This window comes from Tachypleus tridentatus, chromosome 10 (genome assembly GCF_004210375.1).
Source record: "Tachypleus tridentatus isolate NWPU-2018 chromosome 10, ASM421037v1, whole genome shotgun sequence".
NCBI lineage: Eukaryota > Metazoa > Arthropoda > Merostomata > Xiphosura > Limulidae > Tachypleus > Tachypleus tridentatus.
In genome coordinates this window covers 68,542,788-68,570,696 of record NC_134834.1, presented here as the reverse complement: position 1 = coordinate 68,570,696, position 27,909 = coordinate 68,542,788, and the positions used below count along the sequence as shown (strand labels likewise).

The window sequence follows — 27,909 nt, the reverse complement described above, 5'->3', positions numbered from 1 at the left end:
AAATTTAAGCAAGTCATTTTAGTTAGGCCTGTCGTTATTTTATGAAATTATATCAAGTGTAAAATGTTTACTAAAAATAAAATTATTTTCTCTTTTCATTCACGATTGAATTTCGCATTATGTTTACCTAAACATTAAAAGAATCGACACAAGGACAGAAACTGTTATAAAGATAGCTATTGTGCAAATAATCCAAGCCACGTACGTATTACAAAATGGTCATACTAGACGTTGTGAATGTGGTAAACCAAAGTTCTAATATCCTTAAAATTAAAAGTTGATTTGAAATACACGATGTCTTAAAACTTAAATGCCACTTAGCAAAGTTTATACACACACTCAGTGGGAAAGCATTCACTTCCGAAATATTTCAACAACTGGTAATAACTCTTTAGGGTAAAGCAAATTTGTAAATTCAAATTTTGAAATGAAGTGCGTGCGTGCGTGCGTGGTTTTATGAAATTAAGAATTTTTCAACTGCCTATTCTATCGACCGACGCTTGTAGCTCAGAACGCGAGTATTCTTTATGTAGAAAATGGTGGCTCACTAACAGGAAGGCCCGTGCAGAATACGTTAATCAGACAGTAACTAGGTTGGTTCATTTCGCACGTTTCAGTCCAGTTCGACTGCTTTTGCTGAATGTGCCAGTTGTTCACATTTGTCTTATGTTAAGCGAGTTTTCGTTGTTTAATTCCTTTTTCTATCAGCGCTCCCAGAAACCGTCCAAAGTTTGTATTAAATCTTTTAAAGCGAAACAAAGTCATTTTACCAAATGGACTGAGACTACCTCTTCTGGTGAATTCAATTCGGTTCGATTCGTTTGCCATTCGAACTGTTCCCCAAAGTAATAGAACCGCACCGAATTAAGAAGAAAACAACAAAAAAGACTTCAATGAGAATAGTGCCTTAAAATAAATCCAACTAAAGTTACAAATAGCTTCCCCAATTTTTTTTTTTTTTTATTCACCCAACAGACCCTTTTTTTATGCAAGTACGAGTAACATACCCACTACACTAAATAACGATTTATTTACAACAGATGTTGAATGTTTTAAATAACGGCATCACTTTATAATGCAGATTCTAGTTTATATAGCCCTTTCATATTTACATTTTTCACTATTTACACACACAGTGGTGAAATATTAGAATGAAGCTACAAGGAACAATTCTTGACCAAGACGGTACATTATTCAAATTCATTTTTAAATGAATTGTTTTTTTCTTCATTTACACATTTATCATCAATGCACATTACAACTCATCGTCCAATATATCTCTAGTTGAGGTACAAAAATGTTCTTAAGAGTATTGTTCAGTGATTTTAAATGATTTTTTTTATTTAAACAGCATAACTCATTAAAAAGTTGAGAGCAAAGGTGGTGCATTTTTTGAAATTTAAGCTGTTTAACTAACCGATAAAGAACTATTTGATTCTTGATTACAATCCGTATTCAAGGGAGTTTCTTTAACAATTGTCAGTGGAAGCAAATCATTTCCCGATAAGGAAACGTCATTTCCGGGAGCAGTCGCGCCATTTGGTTGTGGTTCAACAAAACCATTACTCTCAACGGAGTTTATACTGCCACAATCACAGCTATGAAATTCTTCTACTGGGGACACACTTTTCTCTCCCGAGGTCGTAAATCCTTTATTCACAGGAGATAGTCCTGCAGCAATTGCCGCCTTCTCTGGAGCGTTTTGAACACAAATAATTCGATTAAAGCTTCTCCAACGTTTGAATAATTGGGCATACATTTTGCACTGAACATACATAAAAACTAACCCTCCCGTGAAACCAATCGCAACAACGATAAGTTTTGTCCAAAATGGCCACTCTAATATTCCAGATCTCATTTCTTCTGCTGTACGGTCGATTAGAACATACAAGGACCACACTACACACGTAATGGCAACTACGTGAAACGTTATAGAACACAGGACCTTCCGTTGTTCTACTGGCGACATCTCCAGCTTCTCCCACTAGCAAACAAAGTGTTTCAAATAGAATATTAATATCACAAAAAGATTTCGATAAAAGGAAAAGCATTATATTGAATTATTTAAAGCTGAGCACATAATTAGTAAAGAACATTGTACATAAGTATGCAAAAATTATAAATGAAACATTTGACATTTTGTCACGGGCCTTACAATGGAAGGTAAAATATTTATTAAAATCCTTCCATTTAAGCTTTTAAAAGATCTCAAGTTGTATTGATTGTTTGTTTAAGCGCGAAGCTACACAATGGCCTCTCTGTGCTGTCTACTGTAGAGAATTGGCCCCAGATTTTAGCGTTATAAGCCATTAAACTTACCGTCGACTCATCGGTGGATTGTTTCTAAAACAAAAGAACTATGGAAACTGTTATGTCTTGAAGCTTTCCTGTTAAAATTTAAGTTATTTATTTACATCACAATTTGAAATTTGTTTTAAAGCTTATTGTTTTTTTACTTTCCGAAAAATAATTCAGGCGTATTCTTTGTAATTTCTCCATTAAAACTTGCAAATAAATAAACACATGATCTAGGTTTGTTTTATTTTTATTAATTACGCACAGATGCTACTACAATGAAAAATCGTGGGAGAACAGTAATTCTAGACTGGTATCTAAACAGCTTTCATTACAGATACGAGGAATCATATTACAATGAAACTCTTGCTTATACGATACTGAAACAAGTTGCGCGATGCGCAACCCCCAACTTCTCGAAATTTGTATCCTGTATAAATGTAGATTTGCAATAGAAGTCACGATTTTCCCGTTTCGCCTTCGTTTCTCGTCACAGAAAACTTTCTCCATTCTAAGGGTGCAGATATGACATCGCGAATACGTCACGCGAGGATTTAATGGACTGGCTTAACGGGTAATCGGCTAGGATATATAAATTTTAGCGTGTAATCACTTTAAAGCTACAGGCTCAAATACATACAAGTTCATTACTACTTACATTCCTAAAGGGTTTAATTTTGGTGTGCATTATGAAATCAAACTTGCACAGCTCACAGCACCGAGTATCGGAGCTTTTGATCCACTGCTGGATACAGCCTTGGTGAACATAGCGTAGACTTCCCGCACAGAAGCAAGGAGAAATAAGCGGCATATCCGAGTCTCCTTCGCAGTGACAGATTCTACAGATGTCCCTGTCCAGTCCACCCATAGTTGCCGACCCAGACACTGTGGATGGCTGAGAAGAGTGACGTCGATCCATTGGTGAACAAGGGAAAGAAGTAGGTATTGTGGTATCCTAGATAAATGTAAAATAAAGCTGATCAGCTTAAAATGGAAAAAGGTATCTCACCCTGTTACGTAGATGAGGTAAAAATAGAAGTATGATCAAATTAAATGTCTTTTGTTTGTTATTAAAACAAATCTACATACAGTGCACACTACTGGTATAGAGTGCCCCCTTTGTTTTATTTACGTTAGAAGCCCACAGACTTATTCCTGAGCCACCGTGAATTAAAATAAAATATCAGTATGAAATATTAAAAATTGTGCATATATAAATTACTTAAATCACAGAAATATATTCCTTCCTAAATCTAAATACAGAATATGGTAAACCAGATTCTTATCCTTGCCAAATAAACAAGTATTTGATATTCAATAACAAAATATCTGAAGAGGTACATTGCGTTACAACGAATATCTAAATTGAACTCTAGCCAATCACCTTGTGTTTGTTTAAACGAACAAGACTAGAACACTGTCCTGGTTTCAAAACCCTTCCAAATATATTTTATAGTTCATCACAAAGCCACATAGTGGGCTGTCTGTACTCTTCTCAACATGGGTTTCAAAATCCGATCTTTAGCGTTACAAATCCTCAAATTATATCTTTATTCTTTGCTTGAAACATTGTTCATAGAACGTGTTCAACAACGAAGGCCCGGCATGGCCAAGCGCGTAAGGCGTGTGACTCGTAATCCGAGGGTCGCGGGTTCGCGCCCGCGTCGCGCTAAACATGCTCGCCCTCCCAGCCGTGGGGGCGTATAATGTTACGGTCAATCCCACTATTCGTTGGTAAAAGAGTAGCCCAAGAGTTGGCGGTGGGTGGTGATGACTAGCTGCCTTCCCTCTAGTCTTACACTGCTAAATTAGGGACGGCTAGCACAGATAGCCCTCGAGTAGCTTTGTGCGAAATTCCAAAACACAAGTTCAACAACGATCTTAAAACTATTCGCGTGCGTTTCCGAAATAGAAGGCTTAAACTTCTGTTTACAAAAAAGGTATCTGAATACTATTAGCTTCCTTGAAGATCAATTGGTCAGTACGTCGAATTCGGCCAGTGTATGCTCTGATGACTTATAAATCCAAGAATAAATTTTCATAAAAGTTAAAATCATTTTCGGACTTATCGTACACTTCACCCATAAAACTTCACATGCGCTGTTTATTATACATTTTCCTGTTCACTAAAAACTAATGCTTCTTTTACATTTGAATACCTCAAAATCGAAGAGCGTTACAGCTATTGAAATTTTTATTTATTAGTACAAAGCATCTGAAATATTAGTATTTTCGTAACAAAATCTCCATATATCACATTTTAAGAGTGTGTGTGTGTGTGTGTGTGTGTGTGTGTGTGTGTGTGTGTGTGTGTGTGTGTGTGTTGTGTCGTATAGCAAAGCCACAAAGGGCTATCTGCTCAGCCCACCGAGGGGAATCGAACCCCTGATTTTAGCGTTGTAAATCCGGAGACTTACCACTGTATTAGCGGGGGGCCACATTTTAAGATAATATGGAAAATCACTAAGCGCTGTCACTGAAAAATCGAACAATTTTATAAGCCAACAAATTAACACAGTAAAATCTACAAATGTTTAAAGCTGGGCTATAGGTTAAGTAAGAGTTAAATTAACAAAAAAAAAAAAAAAATTACCCAGACGTTAGCCAAAGGTCGTTTTCAAACCATCTTTCTCCGTAAAATGTATTTAAATAGACACCAACCATTAAGCGTTTCCACAGTACATTGGGGGATAACATTACAAATCTTAAACAGCAAAAACTAAAAACCACGTTGCTAAATGTGTCCAATTAAACGTTTCATTCAAAATCAATTCCAAACAATATCAACCCCTTGTAGATCAGTTTTTCGTATGCAATAATCAGTAAACTGCGTTTGGGCAGTTTCAGACTTTTTGGTTCAAGTGAATAAGGAACTTTTCGAATGAATTCCCTTCATAATTCTGGGATATACTATACTAACAACGTTCCTAACCGTGCGAGATGAAAATTTAACACTAGCTCATAGAATACAAATATACGAAATTTAATAATTTAGCATAAAAAAACCACATAAGGCTGATAATGATCATGTATATCAAAGCTGCTTTTAATAGGAATACCATCTACTTGTATTTATCTTCTGTGGGCTAATTAGTTTAACAACATAAACAGGGAATTGAAGTAAACTTGTTTCTGACAATACACGCCAATAAGTAAAAGCTCCCTTAATCAAAAGAAACTTCTAATTGGAAAATGATCCTTATTTCTTAGAGGTTACTGTTACTACATTATATCCTCTTTCCTTTGGGTGCTTTGTTATAAACGAGATATTTAGCAATATATTTCTATCTTACTGCATATCTGGTCAGATTAAAAATCACATACTCAAGGAAAACTTGATGCGAGCTATTTCACTTCTGATTCGACGTATGGGGGGTACAGTCAGCTTCCGGCAGTTAAATGCGATTGTGTTGTGTACAGCGTATGTCGTGGATGGGGTGTTACGTCTCTTATGTATACAAGTAACATTCTAGTGATAAAATACAAATAACTGCTGGACAGACTACCAATTACTTTACTACAGTTGTTTGACTTCACGTCAGGAATCTTCTGATGCTGGGAAGTATAAAACTCAGTACAACGTTACATCGCCTATAGAACGGATGCCGTAAATTAGTAAACTCATTAGTAAATTTCAATACGGATATGTTAACTTCAATCTTTTTGTTTTCATATCACTAGATATCCTATTAGGCTACGATCAATATCTAACTACCTCTTGTAACGTACCTTAGAAATTTGCTCTTTCAAAAGATATTTATACCTCTATATTATAATAGATCACAAACTGGTTAGTGTCCACATAAAACGCCATCACGTAGCATACAAACTTTTGTATTTTAAAAAACGTAACAAATGCTTGACTAATAAATTCCATTGTAGAATTCTTTTACTCCTATAGTTAGGAGTAGGTGTTACATTCATTGAAGTAAATTCGTAAAACAAAAGTAATTTATACTAAAATATAGTGATTATTTAGGCAAGTCTCAAAACATTTTTTCCCCTCAAGCTTAGAAATACATGCACTACATACTAATATAATGGGGCAGAGAGTAGACCAGTAGTCATCATACCAGACTGATCTATTATTCATTGTGTTCCGAAGAGCGGAGCTGTAGATGCACTGTAAAGGTGACGGTCAAATCCTATCTTCAACATCATACAAAAACTGCCCAAGAGATGGCAATAGGTACTGTTGACTAGCTGCTTTACCTATAACCTTTCAATTTAAAACGATGTAGGCTAACGCAGAATATTAGAAAAACAAACGAATACGAGCTTTGACTTCAGAAATAGACTTCCTTCCCTATTCTACTACCGTCAATAGAAAAAAAGTTTGCACATACGTCATCTTCAGATTATCGTAGTGTTATAGTCGTATACTTAATGCGAGAACCAAGAATTGTGGACGCTAAAGTTCGTATATCAACAACTATCCGTGGTTGATGCCAATCATTCATGTTAGATTTACACTCTGTACCGTTTAAAAGTAAATAAAAACACCCCACATTCAGTTTCACAATATGAATCAGACAAAATTAAGAGATTGTGGCAATTTGCCATTCAATATCAGTTTACATCAAAAAGGGATAAAGCAATACGAACATAAATTACTACATTAAAAAGAGGTTTGTTTGTTTATTTTCGGAATTTCGCGCAAAGTTACAAGAGGGCTATCTGCGCTAGCCGTCCTTAATTTAGCAGTGTAAAACTAGAGGGAAGGCAGCTAATCATCACCACCCACCGCCAACTCTTGGGTTACTCTTTTACCAACGAATAGTGGGATTGACCGTCACATTATAACGCCCCCACGGCTGGGAGGGCGAGCATGTTAGGCGCGACGCGGGCGCGAACCCGCGACCCTCGGATTACGAGTCGAACGCCTTACGCGCTTGGCCATGCCAGGCCACATTAAAAGAGGAGAAAGTGAATATGCAACGTCTTCTGCTTCTATACCGCTTGAAGGCAGCTTGAGGCAAAAAAATTCATGAAAGCCACACAAGCATTGTACTGTACTTTATGTTTTTCATAGCGAAATATTTAACTGCTACAGTCACTTTGTTAGGGATGAAAATTAACCACCTTTCGTAATATATGTTTTTGGTACAATTTTTAACCTGTTGACTGCCAAGTATTTCAGCTGCTACGGCAACTCCGAATGTTACCGATAGGCTTGGACGAGTTATCTCGTCTACAACACTTAGCAGGTTAAAAAAAGAATAATATTCTTATTACTTTTCAACAAACATTTCAAAACCTAATGTAATATATACACACTCATACGCACGTGCATGTACAAAAACAGAATGTAAAAATATATGAACAAGATACATTTCTTTTGCGACTGACATTACAAAATTCTGAGCATCAAACGCTGTTGGACTCTTTGATATCGTTACTCGTTTTTGCTACAAGTTATTCTTTTATTTCTGTTATGAAAGTCATTATGAACTTTTCACACATTAAATACGCCATTGACAATTTCACGTTTAGACTGAACTGTACATGCAAGCTTTCCGATTCGGTAAGAAAAACTGAACTCTCGACTGTTAACTTTTTACCTTGAATTTTTATATTGATGAAATTGTATCACTATCTGTACGAACGTTATGAAGAAATCGATACAATTTTTGTAATGCCTATTCATATTGTTTGGTTTATTTTATAATAAGAATTCTCGTACTTCGACTATTTTTTAACACGTACTGTAACTCGTAATATAAATACGTCGACTAAATCACATTATAACAGTATTTGTTATAATGAATTTAGAACACGGTTTGACTTAATGACTATAGCGACGGCGATAAAAGGACTCCAAAGACGATATTTACACTTAACTAGTGCTTTTAGTATTCTCGTTCATTGAATTCGTGTCACCAGAATAACTTGCCCTTCTCATTTCCCACATCAAATAAGACCGTTTTGTACAGGTATTAAATTTTGTGTGTAAATATCTCGCGATTTAGTTTTTCATAAGAAAATTAATAAAATTAACTTCATGACAAGCTTAGTTATGTAACTTTAAGAATCGTAGGTTATGTTTATAAATCATTGATGTTAAGGCTATCGAACGTCAGATGAAATTTATTGATGTCGAGGATATAAAGATTTATAGAAGGTGAGTAGACGATTAAGTAGTAAGTATAGGAATAGCGCAAGACTAGCTAGAACAGAAAATGAAACAGAGCAGAAGAGGAAGTAAAGTCATGGAAAGTTGAAATTTGGCCAAAAGTTAAACGTAAAGTTAACTGTCGTGGGAATCAAGGCTAAACAATTAATATGTTAGAGTAAAACTAACATTTTGAAAGAGATCAGAAGTACAGTTTAAATTGTCAAATCGAGTTCCAAAGTAATTTAGCCATGCTGAGTGTACTTTGATAAAGGGAACAGGCGGTTACTGGAAGAGTAGAATGACTGTTAACACGTGCTATAATTGCAATTGAATTACATAAGGAGTAATACTGCGGTAGAAACAGAGAAAGGTAGTTAATCTTGTCAAGTGGACTTTTAACAAGATAACTATATAAATAATGTTTGTATTATAAAGACCATAGGCATATTACATGTTGTACATCCCTTTGGCTAGTTCAAATATAATTGTGGAAACAAGTGAAGCGTGTGCTGTTCGTTACTTTTTAATTTATTTTCAAAAAGTCAGACACCTACTGTAGAAGAGTCCTTAGCCTAACACACCCATATACGTAATACATACTACTTGAAAAGTAAGCTTGATTGGTGACTGGCGAGCAGGCCAGGATTATACAATGGTAAACGGCAATAGAAAAAAAACATAAACGACAGGAGAAATATGTAGGCCTACATACGCACATTTTTAGTAGTAGCACAAATAGTGGAGATTACAATTACGCTATACAACCATGCCAGGGGATTTCGACAAATTGATAGAAAGAGCATAGGATCTTAGGTGAAATTACAGTAAACTATGAAAGTTTGTTAAAAATCTAGGAAGAAATCCTACAAAGAAAAGAGAGAGGAAAAAAGAATAAAAGAAAAAAATGGAAAGAAAGAAGAAAAATAATGAGAAGAAAGCAAAAAGTAAACGTAAAAATAACCGTCCTAGGAGAGAATAGCCTGACGTGCGATATGCTAACGCGAAATTAACAGCTTTCTGACATTTTAGGAAAATAATTTGTCTCGTCAAAAGGTGTTCTAAAGCAACTGCACATGCCTAAGTGGACTTTAACAAAGAAGCAGACGATTGTTTGAAGTAGGCCTAAATACGGAAAAGACGACGATTGTTGAAGTTCAGGATACAACTGCGGTAACTCAACGACAGCGTAAATGAATTATACATCAATACTATTGTAGTAGAAGAGAGAAAAAAGGAATTATACATTGAAAGCAATAAAGAATAATTTGGCTTGTCAACAGAATTCTAAAGCAACTGAATTGACGCGAGTGGATTTTTGACTAGAAAACTATACAGTATAAGATACAACTGGTAAACATAGTATAAATAATTCACTAAATTTGTAGAAATTTCGAGAGCAAGAATCAACAGAACATTTTAATTGTTGCCAGCTGAAAATCCTGGAACCTCGCCTTAACGTTTGTAAATTGACACGCTAAGAGACAGTTAATGTATTGTTGGTTTGCTACAGTTAGTATGCTATAAACCTCGGAAGCTATAACTATGACTAACGTTTATTAAATAAGAAAACTACAGATATTGGACAAGGAACGTTTATTATATTTTGAACATTACAAACTGTAACTACATCGAATTAACTTCGATCGTTAGTAATTCCACGAGGACATTAGGTATCTTCGCCAGAGAAAAAATCATCTCGTAAACGGCGTGAAACCGCCCAAGAATAGAGTTAGCTAGCTTACCCTTAAGTAAACTGTACCTATATCAACTGGAAAATAATTCGCTCTTCGTAAACTGCCGATAAAGTATTCGGTTCCAAACCAGATAGAGGATATAATAGTTTGTAAAACTTTCGTATATAAAACCATTATTGTTTATTAAAATCCATGTGTGAAGGAAGTTGTGTGCGTCTTTTTGGCAAATATCACATTTGATACGTATCGACATTCAATAACTTAAATTTAAATTACGACTTCCGGCTATTTGAAATCGCAACGTCATTAATTGGAGACTCGTCCGAAATAACACCTAACACTTGTTTTGAATACATTATTTTAATACAAACAGAGCGTGTTCTGTTGATTTACAGTCGAATTTACTGCCAATTCGCGGAAACCTACTGTAGAAAGTACTTAGCCCAACACACACTTGTATATTTTATTACGACTTAAAGTTCTCACTAACTTTTATTTTTGATTGATAAGCGAAAGCGTTTGAAAGATTTAAAAACATTGTAACGTACAATTAAAAAATGAACCTTAATGAGAATTATTAAATCATAAAGAATGAGTTATCTTCGTTTTATAATCATGCCACGAATAATGTAATGTGACACGAATTTACAGATCATGCATACGGTAAGATGGAAGATAGTCTTCAAACAATGACAACCAATCCTAACCCAGGTTCGTGCTTAAAAAGATCCATGACAGTAACATCTATTGTTGGTTCTTGTTTTAAATATCTCCCAATGATATTGTGACGTTTTTTATCATTAGTCGGGAAAACATTGAACAAAAACAACCTTCCGTCTAGGAGATTTAATGATAATGATTGTTTAAATAAAGCCTGCTGGGACTAATGAAATGCTTGTTTTAATTATTTATAAAATTACTTTTATAAATTTTCTGCTAATCACTATAACACCCAGTAAATAAACAAAGGAAATAGCTCTCATTGTCTAATACTGAACCGAATCGCTCAATAACTCACTGTTTCACCGGGTATTCATATCCTACTCTTATTTCGACATACTTCACAACAATTCAAGAAACTTTTCAAAAAATTTATATATTTTGTCATGCTCTCTCTAAGAAAGTTGATTGGCGTTTATTGCGCTAAACAAATGGTAAAAAAATAAAAGCAAGATTATTAAAATGTGAAAAGGAATCATGTTAAAATCAAACAAAGTCCAATGTTTGAATTAGAAACTTAAATAGAATAAAAAAGGCAATGACCTTTAAAAATTTATAAACACAAGTGAATTTAACAGTGTCACTATCGCCAACGACACTGTACAACCGGCAAGGGTGAACCTACAGTAAAACATGTCTATAAATGGTGCCATCTCTAACGGTTGCCACGATGGAACGACAATAAAATGTCGACTATAGTCACACAGACTACACAAATAATGCATCAGTCTCAGATAATAGAAAACGATGAGTTAAAAAAAAACGACCAATACGTACCCTAGGCAAGACAACTTCCTTCTTCTGATCCTTACGGAAGCAAGAAGGCCCAAAAGGTAAGTAAAGTTAAAACATTTTTCCAGAAGGTTTGGTCTGAAAAAAAGTTTTTATCACTTTACTCAGTCCAAGTTGACCGCCAACTGGCGCGGAGCCAAGCCTATAATACAGGACCAGAGTCGATGTATGGAACAGGCACAACCATGACAGCAAAGTAGACGAACTGAGCTGCAATGTCAACGAGCTCTTTCCCGCGAATACTGATGTGGCCCGGTGTTTAGAAGTGAATAAAAATGAATGATACAGATAAATGGGCCAGTCGGTTTTGAATATCAGTGAGAACATGGTGAATACTAACGTTAAGTGATTCCAGAACCAGTAGAGAGCTAAGCAAGTCGGTATAAAATAGTACAATTCGAATACTGCTTAACTTTTACATGATCCAGGGTAAGAGAAATGCCATTCAATTCGACAATAAACACAAGTTTTAGAGGATACTAAAAAAGACCATCGAACCACAATAGACCACGGCAGAGCCCACAAAGTCACCTAATTTCGAACCATCGGTATAAATGGGAATGGAAGGATGGTTTGAAAGATTTCAAAGATTCAGCAAATAGAAAATGGTACTTCCAATAGGGAGTATCTGCTTTCCTTAAATGACTAAGAAAAGTCACTTGTGGATGGTAAAAATCTATTGCGAGATGGGTTCACCAATTGAGACAGCAATGTCAAAGGACAGGACCAATTCAGCCAGCTCCACCTGGATAAGAAGGCTAAAAGAAATAATGATAGGCCATTTATTCTGATAAAGCATAGCCTGCATTGGAAGGAAACCACAACTCCAGGTGGGATGCTGTTTTAAGGATTGAAGTTTTGAAGTATACAGTAAAAACAGTTGTAAATGACAGAGGTGCAAAAGATCAGACAGTGTAGAAACTCTTGACTGGAGATGTGTCGAAAGCCCCCACGCAAAGCTGAAGCCTAAGATATTGAACGGGGTCCAAACCTTCAAGATCAAGTTCTTGGCAGAGCCACGTACCAGAGACCCACAATTCGGTTTTGATCAAATGATGGCATCATAGATATTTACCACAGAACATCGACTCACTACCCAAGAGGTGGAAGAGAGGACACAGAGGATGTTCAATGCCCTTTCACACTTGACACGTAGCTACTTAATGTATGGAATAAAAGTCAACTTGCAGCGAAACAGAAGCCCCAAGAACTTTGCATAATCTAAAAGGACCATAGGAAGCACAATTTCACTAAGAAAGCTCACGATTTGGGTGAATACCCTATTGGTGACAAAAGTGCATGCAAAAAGTTTTAACGAGAGAGAGAGAGAGGGTGGGTGTTTGCTGTGATCCACTTCAGTAAACGACTGAAGATGCAGTTCTGAGGGATTCCACGTTCCTACAAGAAAGAATTGGAAAGTGTCGAGCCCACACAAAAACTTGGAATCGTCAACCTATTAAAAAATGTTTAATAAAAGTGGGCCATGTAACCCATGAGTGGAGTCTTGCAGAATGCTATACTTTTATGCACTATGAGCCTTCAAAAAAGGTAAAAAAAAAAAAACAGACAAGATGTTATTTGAGAAAGGCTCCCCTTATTGACGTTACGTCGAATAAGGCAGTCTATAGTGGAGCAGTCACTGGAACCCACATTGAGTGGGTGAAGAGGTTGTTTGATTTGGGTAACCCAACAAGACGAGCATTAACCATTCTTTAAGATCTTACAGAGCATTTGGACGGTAGTTTGATAAAATATTGAGATCCTTCGTAGGCTTAAGGAAAGGTAGGAAAATAACCCGACACAAGGCATCATTCTCCTGCCAGATCCAGTTAAAAACAATCAGAATAATAGCAAGAGAAGCAGGAGATAGATGGCGCAGCATCTCGTAGTGTACATCAGGTCCGACCGAAGTACTGCCAGACCGATAAATGGCCATTTTCAGTTCCACCAGTGTAAAGAGACAATTATAGTCAAAAAGACAGTCAGTTTGAAAGGAAAGAGGTGAACGTTCTGCCCGAGTCTTGATGGCCAAGAAGGTGGAGGATAAAGCAGAAGTGCTAGATATCTGGCAAAAGCTTTTACCTAGAGTATCGGCGATGTTCTGGGTATCGGATACTTCCTGGCCATCAGAGAGCAAGATCGAGAGGGGAAAAGAAGTATATTGCCCACTGACCTTTCGAATCTTGTCCCATATGACTTTAAAACCGGTGGTAGAAGATATGCTAATTGTGAACTTAATTCAAGAATCCTTCTGGCTTTGATGTCTTACCAACCGAGCATGTGCATGGTCCTGCTGGAAAGAGATGCGGTCCGAGAGTGTGGGATACCAACGAAACATATCCCAGGGCCGTTTTTGAGCCTTCCTTGTCATGTGAGAGGAAGGATTCCACCACGGACGAGGATATTTTGGAAAACGTGTCGAGGTTTTAGGAATATATTGGGCAGCTGTCAGGATAATAACCAATCACTGCAATCACACAGTATACCAATGGCTTACAGACGATGGAAAAATAAAGGTCCGAGTGAGCAATGAAAGAGGGCCATTTGGCCTGGTTAAACATCCATTGAGGCAAGTGGGTCGGGTGGCATTGACCATGGCCAGTCTCTCAAAATGATCACTTTCCCGTGGATCACTGTTAACCCAAGGAAAGTAAGATAAAAGTGAAGGGGAGCAGATAGAGGGATCAACAGTAAATGACTTACTAAGTGCATGAAAATAGGTACAAGAAACAGTATTATAAAAGAGAAATGTTGCGATCCAAGAGTATGCATTCTACCAAACGACCTCTCCTATCAATTTCAGCACTATTCCAGAGAGATTATGTCCATTAAAATTCCCCAAATTATAAAGGGAAACGGCAACTGTTTAATGAATAAATCAAGATATGGTTTATCATAGACCTCTCTCGGAGACAAGTAGAAAGAACAAACAGTGATGGTACGACTGAAGGAAACACATGGCTACAGCCTCCAAGAGCGTACCGAGTGGCAAAGACAAGGTGGGCACGTACTGATTGACCAGCAAAACCACCCCTCCAAGTATTCGTCCATTACACAACCTGTCATTTCTGTAGTGCCCCCCAGTGGTACAGTGGTATGTTTTCGGACTTATACACTAAAAACCGGGTTTCGATACCCGTGGTGGGCAGAACACAGATAGCCCATTGTGTAGCTTTATGCTTAATTCAAAACAAACAAACATTTCTGTAGAAACAAAGCTGCTGAAAGGTGACTACATCAGCAGGTTTTAGAAATGTTTCCTGTAAGGAGACACGCACAGGATAAGAATTAGTCAAATTATTAATGTAATTTATGTTTAACGGAAACCTCGACAGTTACATTGTATGAATGTGGCCATTTTTATTCTCCCATGGTCTTTATTTCAAGCTCGGCTTCCTTACTAACTTGATAGAGTCACCAAGCCTCTCTTATCCCTTCTGAACGAAACAAAATATGGAGGCATGTACCCTAAGGATGCCTCAGACAGTGAGTGTAAAATGAGAAATGAAGATGTTGAGTCCGACTGCGATAGTGACTGTACAGAGTCGTCCATATGTGGCAGCTTTCCAATAATGTGTTTTTCATTCTGTGTTTTTCATGAATGGAGTATCCATAATAAATACAATACATTTCAGTCCTAATTGTCACCACTTACTATGGAGCCCTACGAGAAGATGTGGTGCAATGCTAAACAAAGATATTGCAGGAACGCCAGGGTTTCGTGAGCACTATACCCGAACACCTGTATCAGACACAATGTCCACAACACCTGTTGAGAACGTCAATCACTGGTACTTGGTTGGCCCTAGTCCAAGTGGACCAGCTACAGTAATTCAAGGCCAAAGTGGTGTGTTGAAGTTGGACTTCTCAACTACCAGCATCTTATCCTCCCCTTCACGGGTCGCCACGCACTACAAACATCTGGGTGGATGTACAGAACCTTCTCTGGTAGGTCTTATCACTTCGTACAGAAATCCATCTCGAGGGATCCTTTCAGCAAGCAAATATCCAAACTACAATAATGAATATGTAGCTTATAACATCAAAAGTGAAACTACACCTTTCTAATCATGAAATACAAAATATTTTGACGCAAATGGTTTTCACTCCAGAATTAGGTTGTACATATAAGTCCAATATATGCACAATACAGTCAAGCAACTTCAAATTAAAAGTTATACGCATTGCAAGGGGTTAGTCTTACAAAATCTGTCAGCTCCCATTCCTTGTATGCGTTAGATTATGATCTTTTATCCTTTATCAGAAAGAACTTTACCATCTTTAGGCTCCATCTCCACCTGATTTCGCTTACGTATGCTTTCGAGCTGAAACGCTCAAACTATTAGTAACACCGTAAATGAGCTGTTAGGTTATAATAGTTACGTATAGATCTCAAAGACAAATTATCCCGACTTCGCTCTGTAGCTTAATCTCCATTTTTAAAACGTCTCATCTCTTTTTGTTTCATACAAGATATCTTCAATGAGCCATGAGTTTGTCTAATTTAGTTCTAAAGTTCTTTACATGGATTTAAAAAGTTTCATATTTCACGTTGGATAGTGGTTTCAAGTCTTGAACTTGGTAAAAAGAGCTACGACACGTTGCGATGTAAATAGCATTTATTGTTTCTTAAAGATTTCGTACTGTTGGCCGATTCATAATTTCAGATAGAATCAATTCAAATTCGTGTTATTTGTTCAGTAAGGAGGTGGCGCTGCATAGTAATGGTACTCCATAATGTTTACAATATATTTTCATCTATCGGTTTTCCGTTTTCTTTATTTTAACCAGAAATGATCCTTAGCAATTTTTTTCGCTGTATAAGGAAAGCTCCTCCACCATTCATGTCGATTACGGAAAGGTCAATAGTTTGGGTGAAACATGAAAGAACATTTCACAATTAGTGGACCACGTTTGAGTTCAAGTACTTGAAATTACGCTTAATCGTGCTCGAGAAACGGTTTCAAAAAATCAGCAATCAAGAACAAAGTCAAAGTATTGAAATATTAAAATGTTAGAGTATATGTCCGTTCGGTGTGCTTTATTAGATTGGACGAAGCAGTGCTCCATGTAAGGCTAATACTGTACAAGATTACTAATGAGCAGGAAATACGCTAACCACGTAAAATTTTGTTGAACAATCGAATAAAACCTCGATAAAGGGAAGAATAAAATTCCACAGACGATATACGTACAATGAATGTTTTGAACGATTCAGGAATAAAATAACAATTGACGCATTTTTGTTGGCTTTTATTATTGCATCTAATCGTACAATATTTGTATACGATACTTTAAAAAGTCATATCTTCTTCATTACTCCAAGTTCAGCAAAGTCTAAGTTATCAACTCTGGAATAAGAAATATCGTGAAACATTTAAAACTATGTTATCGAGAGCCCGTTGGAACATTAGCACCATCTAGCGTATTTAGTTCAATAATGCTATGTATAAATATTTACAAAAACGTTCATGTTTTTTTTTTTTTAAAAAAATTTTTAATCAAAAACTTCATATTACAGTAGTACATTTAAAATTTTAAAATATATTTCACAATATATTAAATAAGATTTGGCATATTCATGTTTCTATTAAAAAATGTGCGTACAAAAAAAAGACTAGCGAATTACACATTTTAATGACGATAACTAAAGAAAAAATGTCAAATTATATGTCTATCCTGGATAACGAAGTGTTAAAAATATAATTGTATGTATTTTTAAAAAAAACATTTCCCCGATAGCGTTACGATTTTAAAAATATCATTCCCCTTCCCCATTACTTTGGGGCTGGTATAAAAAGATGTTTCATTTTATTTCTGTGAATATAGTATCCAGTCGTTAAAGTTGTTTCCTAACGCAGGTATTGCAGTAGAAAATATTCGTAGTAGCTGTTATTACTTATGAACGAATGAATTAGATAGAAATTACGTTAATAATACTAAACTAGTTCAGATAAGCTTATCCTCATACACAGCAGATACCCTTTTGGGTATTTCTAAATAATTTTGTTTAAGTGAAGTTTGTGCAAAGCTACATGATAACTATTTTCGCTGACCGTACCTGGTTTTGAAGTATTAGGTTAGACAAACGTTAGGTAGTCAACACTCACAGCCAACTCCTTGGGTATACTTTCAGACCACAGTGGGATTTGACCGCTACATTTATAACGCACTCGCAGTTCCAAAGTGCGGATAGTAAATTTTGTAAGTGGTAACAGGAAGCAAACCATTCAGCTCCACAGTCTGGCAAACAAGCCACTAGACTGCTTTCTGACCAGATTATATATCCATCAACGCATTTAAATCTATTGATTCAACTCGGGAACTAGTCAAAGACCTTATCGATACCGAGGTCTATTAACCAAGCCCAAGAACTGCCTGAAGAATGAAAGTCCACCAAGATACATTAGTTTTATCTAGAATATAGTAAAAGATTGCATCTTCAGAGAGATCAACTGAATGAGTCTGTGACCTAGCCCAAAATCAGAAAAGTCCAAGAACTAGCTAAAGGCTGAATCATTACCGAATCTTATTTAACAGTAGGAAATTAAACAGAAATTTGCTAATAACTAACCATTCAATTAAGATTTATTAAACCAGTCCAAGAATTAGCCAGAAACCGAAAATCAGTTTTTCCTTTAAGCTAGTATTTATATTTTCTTAAAGTATGCACAAGTAACGTCATTTAACCAATGCTACTAAAGTATCCTACTCTACACAAGTTTCGTGTTACAAAACGTCCAAAAAAGGTGGAAAACATTTAATGGGCAAAAAACAATAGAATCAAACATCTAGAAAACAGTATAACTTATTTTCTTGTTGAAAACTTTAAATATTAACCAAAATGTTTCACATCAATTTGGGGATGAGGTGAAATCTCTAGAAAAGTATAACATTGGTTTGACCAACAGCTATTTGTATTAGCCAGCAATGTGGATTTAAGAGTTTTTCAATCGTGAGCAATCATTGCAAAACGTCATACCTTCTATAAAATTGTCAATACTGTCTGCTAAATCTGATGATTTTCTGAATTGTGGGTGAATTAAGAGGAATTCAGAAATGCTTAGGACGATGCGTGCACAGCTGGTGGCCGCACGAAGGAAAAGTTATTACAATAAATTTCTCAAAGTTTTAAAAAAACTGATTAATTAAAATCTGAAGTACATGTTTCAAAACATACGTATAAAACAAACGTGAACGAAGTGATTAAAAATAGAAGTTTAACATTCGTTTGACAAAGTATAGAAAATACTGGTTACATTTTATTACACGTCATAAGATGAAAACCGATTACATTTTTTTTTTAATTACACTAACCTAAATATTTTTTTTGTATTATTAAACAAAAGAAACTAATTACATAATAAATTAAATAGCGTAGCTGGAACGTATCAATGTTGTTTCTGGTTAAATCTAAAGGAACACTTAAATCAAGAAAATTTTATTTGGATTTGTACGATCGTGATGACCTAAAGAGTTTTTTTTTTTTTTAACAATCAATGATAATATCAACAGAACGTGTGAAATGCGCAGACGAAAATCCTAGTATGACTATTAAGAAAGACCCAAGATTAGTTGGGACTCAATATTGATATATGCGGTTATATCCCGTTTATCTCTTCTTCAATAACCATTATTATTGCCAAGTGAAACGTTAGCAATTTCTGTATCTCAATTCTGAATATTATACAGTACTTTTATAATGTATACAGTACTGTGTATATGTTGCAACTGCCTGACTATACATCCAATTTGAAGAAACTGAAGAGTTACCGTTTTACACCGCTACTAGGTTAAAAATACCATTTCCAAAGCTAAAGTTGATAACGCGCGCGTGCGTGTAAATGGTTTTAAAGCTAACACATACGTTAGTTGTAAATAAGCGATATGAAAAAACGAAAAGCACTATAAAACAATTACGACGAAATAAATGTTTTGTTTGATATTAAGCACAAGCTACACAGCTCTGCCCACCAGTTACTAGTGGTGCAAATTCGTAGGCATGTCGATGTGACAAAAGGGGAGGGGGGACGAAATAAATATAATTCAAAAACATTACAAAAAAAAAACAACAACTAAAAATCAAAGTTAATTTAACCATCACCATTCCTTGTCGTCATCATAAACATTATCCATAAAGAATTTTAATGGTCATAGCACCTAAACGCACTGGAGATATTCTATCAGATTCGATCCAAAAGCCAATGTCAAACAAGACGACGAATAAGAAATAGTTAAGTTACGAGTTCAGTGCTTGAACCTAAAACGTATCAACACTTAATACCTTTTGTTGTAGTTGTGGGAAGGTAGTTATCCTAAATATTTAGATACAACTTTAAAAGTAAAAATAAAATAATTATAAATTTCTACAAAATGTAAAACTTCCCACCTACACTCTTATTTAATAATTATAAATGATGTTTGAGAGAACTAAAAACATTAACAGTTTTTAGTTCATCCTTTTTCTTCACAAGTTGTTCAACTATAAATCGGGCGACCTCAGGCAAGTCCAGCTACTTGAAGTCAATCTTTAACTCGATGTACTGAACAAAATACCTAAATAAATATTTTGAAATCAATTTCTTACAAACCTAGGATGGCGTTAGGTAACTAGCGACCTCTATGTTCTCCATAAAGTAATATCCGTAATAGAGTTTAATATAATTTCACATTACAAACATTATAAAATTATTCATAAACGAATTAGTATATAAAAAGTAGTAAAGTAATTTTAAATTAAACAATTCCACTTAACAGTATCAACTGAACATTGTTAGGTGCGCCAAAAGTGGAAAAATTAAATTTTCTTTAAGAATAGTCAACTATCTTCTACAAACTGAATATCTAAAGAAGTACCTTTGGATACATTATATATGGATTAAAACTCAATTTGTTGATAGATTTAAAAATCACCTAAAAACGTAAAGTATATATAGATAGATATGTAAATTAAAGTTTGATACTTGTTTCAAAAATGAAATTTTTATTGAAGAACAGAATGAAGTTGGCCATGTTTGAAGACAAATAACTTGTACATACAAAATTATCTTTTTTACACTGATGTTTAACTAATTTAAATTTTGCTATAACTATTTCTGTATCAGATTTATCACTTAGATGTTCAAAAACCTTCATTCACCGTTTTTGTATCTATTTTAGTAAATTCATAAGTAGTAACAGAGTTGGTAATGTTTAAAGAATTTAAGTTAAACATTTTCAAACCAGATATTATGGTCCCGGTCACTGTGTTACGAATTTTAATTTTTCCATTGACAGTCCTTGTAATCATAATTGAGATTTTCTTTGTAATTTATTTAATTATAAATGTATTCGAGATGTAGATGTATTGTTTTGTTGTTGTTAACATGTTGGGATGATTTAAATGAAAGTTTTTATATAATTTGTCTTATTTAGTTGTTTTATAATAATTAAGCCTTAATAACATTTTCTTGTTTGACATATCGTCAACTACGATTTTCACGACTGAATAACGGATTCTGTTCTGTAGGTCCACTCTTTCCCTTGAAGCGTAGTAAAGCTTCGCACTTGGGTTCCGTTTCTCTTCCCCTCAGGAGATGTATGTGTGTAAAAGAGGAAAAACCTCAAATAGGCGCGGAGAATCTGACATTGTGCCACAGACTTAACAATGGTTAAGGGAATTGTGATCACGTTAATACGTATGCGTTTCTAGAGTCATTTTGATAGAAGGGCGACAACGGTACACACCCAACACTGCAAGTCCAATTGTTCTTTGATTTCGTTCAAGCTGATAAAAACATTAGTGGAATGCTGTATTCCTCACGTACACATTACACACCCATCCGCGCACATGTATACTTACGCAACGAGTATTGTCTTTGAAAATATTTTTACGGAAAGCACATCAACGTAATTTTGCCACGATCCGCCCAAACTGAAATTTTATAAAACATGCTTCAAAAAAACTAATAATCACTGACGCTATACCAAATCCTGTTAGAGAACAAAATTAATGAACCTTAATATTCAGCTAAGTGTACCTTCAGGATTATACGTCCCCTAGAGAAACTCGAAAAATGTACACACACACACACACACACACTACTAACTACAAATTATTAACCCCAAAAAATGTCTAATAATGAACTTTCTATAATCTTCTCTACAATACTTAAAAAGATAATTAATCTCGTTTTTATTTAAATTTGACAATTTTGGTTAAGTTATTTTAATAACAAGTAGTTATATGATTTTTCTTCAACTTGGTATTGATACAGAATGTGCGAGAAGGAAAAACATTTATTTAAAAAGGTTGGTCCTGTTAAACAACTCGTGATTTCGGTACCAGAATGCTCTAGATTTATTTATACTTCGTATTTTTAAATTTAACTAATTATGCAAGTTAGTATAGTTCAGGCACAATAGAATTTTAATAACCCATTTTTATTTTACACACCTATTGAGTTATAGAATCAAAATACTGTACTATTTATCTTCAGTCTAGAGGATAAATATACATAATTTGAACAATTTATAAATGCCAGTGCAATGGCATGTCACTACAGAAGCAAGTAATGGCACCAGGGGCGAAATGTTAAAACGTGTATATTGAATTTATGAAGAAATAAAGTAGTTAGCAGTAGTGTTACAAGCGGCACCTAGGGATGGAAGATAATTCATTTTAGAAGAGCGGTTCCTATAATGGGATTACTTGTATATTTGTATTTATGGCAACTACCGACCAGCTGGAAGACAGTTAACAGCACCCTACTGCTCACTATACATGTTAAGAGACTAACTGACACTTACAGCTTCAAATAAAGGATAATATTTTATGTGGTATGGATTCGAAACTGACCCACCAACTTCAGAATACCAGAAACTAGAGTCAAAGGACAAAATATTGAACAAGAAAGTTTAACTTTCTAAACAAGTGGTAAAATAGGATGTTTGGGACAGCACTGGAATATGAAACCACATTCCAATCCGAAGTAACATACTCGTCTACAATGTTGCTGCAGTTATGAGGTAAGTCACCCGATACAAACAGTCATTGATACCGTCAAAATAACAAAAAATAAGATAAAATGTTGAAAAAAGTCCCAAGCAAACTTTTAAGAAGTTATCGATTATATCTTGAAACTGATGACTATTTTAATAAAAACTATTAGCAAAGAAAATGGAATAATTGCAATCTCCTTTGACCATTTCCTTAGTTGTGAAGTACGTCCATAGATATAGTTTTATGCCTTACAACTCGACGTCCACGAGTTTACTGAAGGTTTATGAAAGTACAAGGTTTGAGGTTTGCCTCAAACTTCGCAAAAGTTTGTTATTGTGAAAATTAGTTGATGGTGTATAGCAATAGGGGCCAAAGTGAGCACAGGCAATGATGTCGTTTCAAGGGTAGCAGAAAATTATCCTCGTTCTGACAGTGTTATTAAACCTTTACATAATGCATTAAATCACCTACATGTTCATTAACGATTAAAAAAAAAATAGTCTTTGATAGAGTTTATTTAAAAGAAAAACACTATTTCAAAATATTCAAACTTTAAAATTATGATTTACTTTTGTATTTCTCCTTACGAATTCTTTTTTTTTTTTTTTTTACATCCAACCAATTACTTCCCATAGAAGTTTTACCCTACGACGAGTTTTTTTTGTCTCTTTGCACACTATTCGATAATGGCGTCATTTGCGAAGTAATTTTATTAGCTTGTACAAGCTCAGTCTATACCTTGAATTCAACAATGAAAGAAGTTTTCACCAAATATTGTTTTAGTCTTATTAGAAGTTACATTTTATAATTATAGTTCAAACTTTCATAGACCACGAGCAAAAAAAGTCTTGCATATAGCCGTTTCGGTGCACGTTCTTAAAAATCGCAACGGATCAGCACAGTAATTAATGAGATCTCGTAAAAACGTACGTAAAAAGTTGTATATTATTCACGTAATAATTTGCTTTTGTTTGAAAAAGTACAAACAGCCCATCTGTAAAAGTCTTTTAATTGGTTTTTATGTGTGTGTAAGTAATATTTACAGACCAGCATTAGTGACGTACCAAACCTGCCAACCTTGTTTAATAAATACTTCGTAAACAAATACTGTAGTTACTGGCGGTCATAACAAAGCTAAGTGTTATGTCATCACTACTGATGCCTGGAAACTGAAATATCAACTAACAATGTTTATGTAACTAATATAAATACGCATCTTTCACAAGCAAATTAATAAATCTTCATAAACCTATAAGAACATAAAATTAAATATTATGAAAAAAGAAATTAATGCAGTCTTGTTAAAACAAACTAGGGAAAAGAAAACAAGAAATAGGTATAGCCCTATAAAAAAACTCAGCTTTCACAATTGACTTACAAACTTGCATTCCTCGTTCTGACACTTGCAATCTTACATTATAGAAGTATCATGCACATAGTAAACAGAGATTTATTACCTTTGTTGACACCAGTAGATACGGACAAGATCCGAGTCACTTTTTTTTTTTTTTTTTATTTAAAACACTATCAGTAAAAGTCAATACGCAAAACGACGAAGCATAGAACATACATCTAAATTACTGTGGTTTCTACTTTATTTGAAAATCGTATCTTACCTAATCAGGCACAATATGAAAAGCGCTAAACAGTTTCCTTCTACAGCAGATTACGGCAGCCATATTGGTTTCATTCAATCGATAGGGAGTAGCACTTACGATAAAGACCAGTGTTTTCACTTTAGTTTCGAATTCGACACATTCAAATCAACCACTTAAACAGTAAATTGTAACAATATGGATAATTTCTGGTTCCAGTGTATTAAAAGTTATATATAATCCAACTCTATTTCAGTTTTGACGTATTATATTAGTAGGTGTAAATTACAAGCAGATTTAAGTAAGTTGCCAGAATGTCAGCTGTTTACCTTGTGGAAACAGATCAAGCTTAATTTAAAAAAATATAATCGATCTAATTAATTGGCAGACAAACTATATATATGAGCTATAATGACATTAAACCTAATATAACATCAGATAACCAATTATAAAAACAAGTAATAATAATATACAAAATTGTAATGCATACCTAAGTATCGTTCAAAGTTTGTATTTAATTAAAAATAACTGTTCGTCGTTATAAAAGAATTAAGCTTCTGCAAAATCTGTAGTTTTCTTGCTGTTTGCACTACGTGGTAAGCGTTAAGATACTGATTTTATCGAACTTAATTGTAGTTGCAAATTTTCACACAACGTTCATTTTATTCGGTGTTTTTGCATGAACTTTAATCGGAGCAACTTTAAACTGACGACACGCTGGAGCTGAAGCTACCTCAAGCTGTAATCGACAATGTATGTTTACCTATATTTGAGATAACATTAACTAGTGATTGCGGTTTTCACAATACCAAAATATTATATAACGTACGTAGGTGCGTGTGCGTCCTCAATCTTATAAATGTTTCTCAGTTTGATAGTTCCAAAACTTTTTTTTTTTTTATAACGATTACATTTATTAAATACACGTTGCTTGATAACTTGTAGAAATTACAAGTACATTTTTATGGGGGACGGGGGTAGAAAAAACAGGATTATATTTATACATGTTTTGAATTAAACACAAAACTACACAATGTGCTATCTGTGTTCTGCCCACCACGGGTATCGAAACCCGGTTTTTAGCGTTGCAAGTCCGCAGACATTCCGCTAAGCTACTGGGGGGCATTTATACACGAAAAACTGCAATTAAAAGTGTTTGTTGCCAAGACACCTGAGAGCTGTTAACATTTATAATAATGAAATATGACACGTGAAAAGTTACACAAATTTTTTACTTCCAGCTCATTACTAAGATATGTAGTGATTATGAAAAGCAATTTTATTTTATAAGTTAAAAACATCGAAGCTTAACGTTTATTTTATAAGTTAGGTTTAATGAACGAGGTTTAGCCTTTTTATTTTTCACCATATGTATATAATGAGCTTTGACTCGACATATAGTCGTAAATACGTTGTTTAGAAAGTTATGGAACTTCAGTTTATTCCTATGCTGAACGCCCTCTAGCGGTTAACTGGCAAATCTGAAGGCTTATAACGCTAAAAACCGGGTTCGATGTCCGAGGCGCGCATAATACAGATAGTGTTTTGTATATATTTGTTCTAAGTTATTTGGTGGAAATTAAAAACTGTTGTGGGACTGCCTATATAGTGGTTAAAATAGTTACGTTCGCCACCAAAGATGGAAGAGGTTACGTTTTCACCACTGTATTTGTCAACAGGATTGCTCGACAATGGCCGAATGGATTTGGACGAAAGTTAAGCATTTGGTTTATGGTTTATTTTAGAAATGATTATTTTTTGGATGGTCAAGGTCACAGCAAGATAAAAGAACAAACTTCCGATTTGTTAACATAAGGACTAATTTTTACGCTATTTTCGTTCTATAACTCAGTCAGAAATGATTGAATTTTGATGAAACTTGAGCATGTGTAAAATATGTTTATTTTTTTGTTATAAATAGTTTATGTTTATTGATAATGACAGACATGAACACATGTTCGTATTTTGCGAGGGCCGAACATGATCAATGGTGCGTGGCGGCGATGTGCTCTCTAGTTCACTCTAGTGTAATTACCAATCATGTTATAATCCTAGAAGTTTATAAGCCATCTTTTAATGCCGCAATAATCGACTTCAACAATTAGTCATAACAGGACTTTTACAATTCGAAAAACAAATTAATTGTTTTATTACAGATTTATCTATACTTAGGTCAATGCCTAAACTTTTCTTTTCAGATATAATAGTACTGGGATAGTTAAAATCGAAATTCTGGGAAGTGCGTTTTTCTTTTTGCAAATTCACATTGGGCTATCTGCTGCGTCCACCAAGGGAAATTGAATACCTAATTTTAGCGTTGTAAATCCAAAGATTTACCGCTGTCCCACAGGGGGACTATGCTGGGGGGTGACCATGAAATGAGTTACATTGTCTATATTTGGGTATTGATTTGAATTTTTTTCTGAGTTTATTTTACAGTGGAAAGTGATTAACGAAACCACATTGTTACATCTCAATTACAAAAAGAGAAACATTTAATAAATATGTAACAGTTAAACTTACTATTTTACAAGACCATATTATAGTTCTAGAAAGTTGTGTTTTATCAAAAGTATTGATAGGAAAAAAAAAAGAGAAACCTGCCTTAAATAACATCCAGGTTTCTTAATGCTTTAATTATCTTGAACTTTTATCACTAATAAAATAAAGTTTAGTAACAAGTTTGTTATGCTTTCCTTTTCGCTGTTTTTAAATGTTAAGGTAAACGCGAGAATGCGGTTTTCTTTTTGAAATAATGTAGCCCGAGAAGAATAGACTGACGAGTCTTCAATAAGTTTTGCTTTTTGTAGAAAAATATCCTTTAACAGCCTGAAGAGACTCGAAAAGCTAATTTTACGATTATTTAATCGCAGGTTTCGATTTACGAGACAGTAAGACGAGATTGATTTTTTATCAAAAAGTAAATTTGAACAGACGCGCACTATTCTCGGTAAACATTTCATACACAGCTCATTTTAAAGAATTAATTAGCTCTATTCGCTCCCATATATATTGGTGTTAAGTTATTAATGAATAGCTTTTTCTATATTGTTCAGACAACGACTTCAGTTATACGGGGATCATAATTTTGCAAAGTTTATTCCATTTCGAGATAAAGCAAAATGTTCTTAGAATATTTACTATAACCGCATATTTTTTTTAAAAAAAAACACCTTTTACTGTGGGGAAGTTCTTGACTCCAACTGTAGATGTTTATTATAGCTTAGATTAACTCAAAATAACGTGCATTATAATTTAAAACGGCATCAAACAGACATATGTGGTCAATATTATTTATGATTGCCTTCATTGTTGAAATAATTCCTTTTGTGCGTAAAAAAGTTAATAATTTATAATTAATTACTAACGTTCCGTGAAGCACACAAGTTACGAAATGTTCGTGTGGTGAATGTTGAAGAATGTATAACTGAAGTGAGATTATTTGTCAGTAAAAATATATAAAAATCTTCGAATACACAGAAATATAGCAATAAAAATACTACGAATTACTCCATGTGAAAAGAACATTTAAAGTAAATGTAGCTCACGTGTTTAAATTATACGATTCATGATAAATCAAGTTCCGTTTTTTGCACCCTTGGTGGTAGGTATTGAAAATGTTACAGTTTTTATATAAGTATAACATACATTTCAGTACAAGCAGGTTCGACCTAATATCGTGATTTTCTGCAGTTCGTATTCGTTTCTTTACAAGTT

The 27,909-nt window shown here is 34.6% G+C and overlaps 1 protein-coding gene across 4 annotated transcripts in view; it reads right to left on the bottom strand.

Moving 5' to 3' along the window:
* Positions 1-1,069: 1,069 nt before the first annotated feature.
* Positions 1,070-27,909, bottom strand: part of LOC143229497 (E3 ubiquitin-protein ligase MARCHF8-like) — a 44,748-nt gene continuing 17,908 nt past the window's right edge. For 2 of the 4 annotated variants that reach the window (XM_076461900.1, XM_076461899.1), the window contains exons 2-3: positions 2,954-3,250; positions 1,070-1,984 (exon numbers count right to left, since the gene is read on the bottom strand). In XM_076461900.1, the coding sequence (XP_076318015.1) occupies positions 1,409-1,984; positions 2,954-3,250 (873 nt within the window). In that variant the 3' untranslated portion in view covers positions 1,070-1,408. Of the gene's footprint in view, positions 1,985-2,953; positions 3,251-24,054; positions 24,176-24,213; positions 24,344-27,909 lie in introns of those variants that run through there. The other 2 variants (XM_076461901.1, XM_076461902.1) reach the window with 2 other exon arrangements.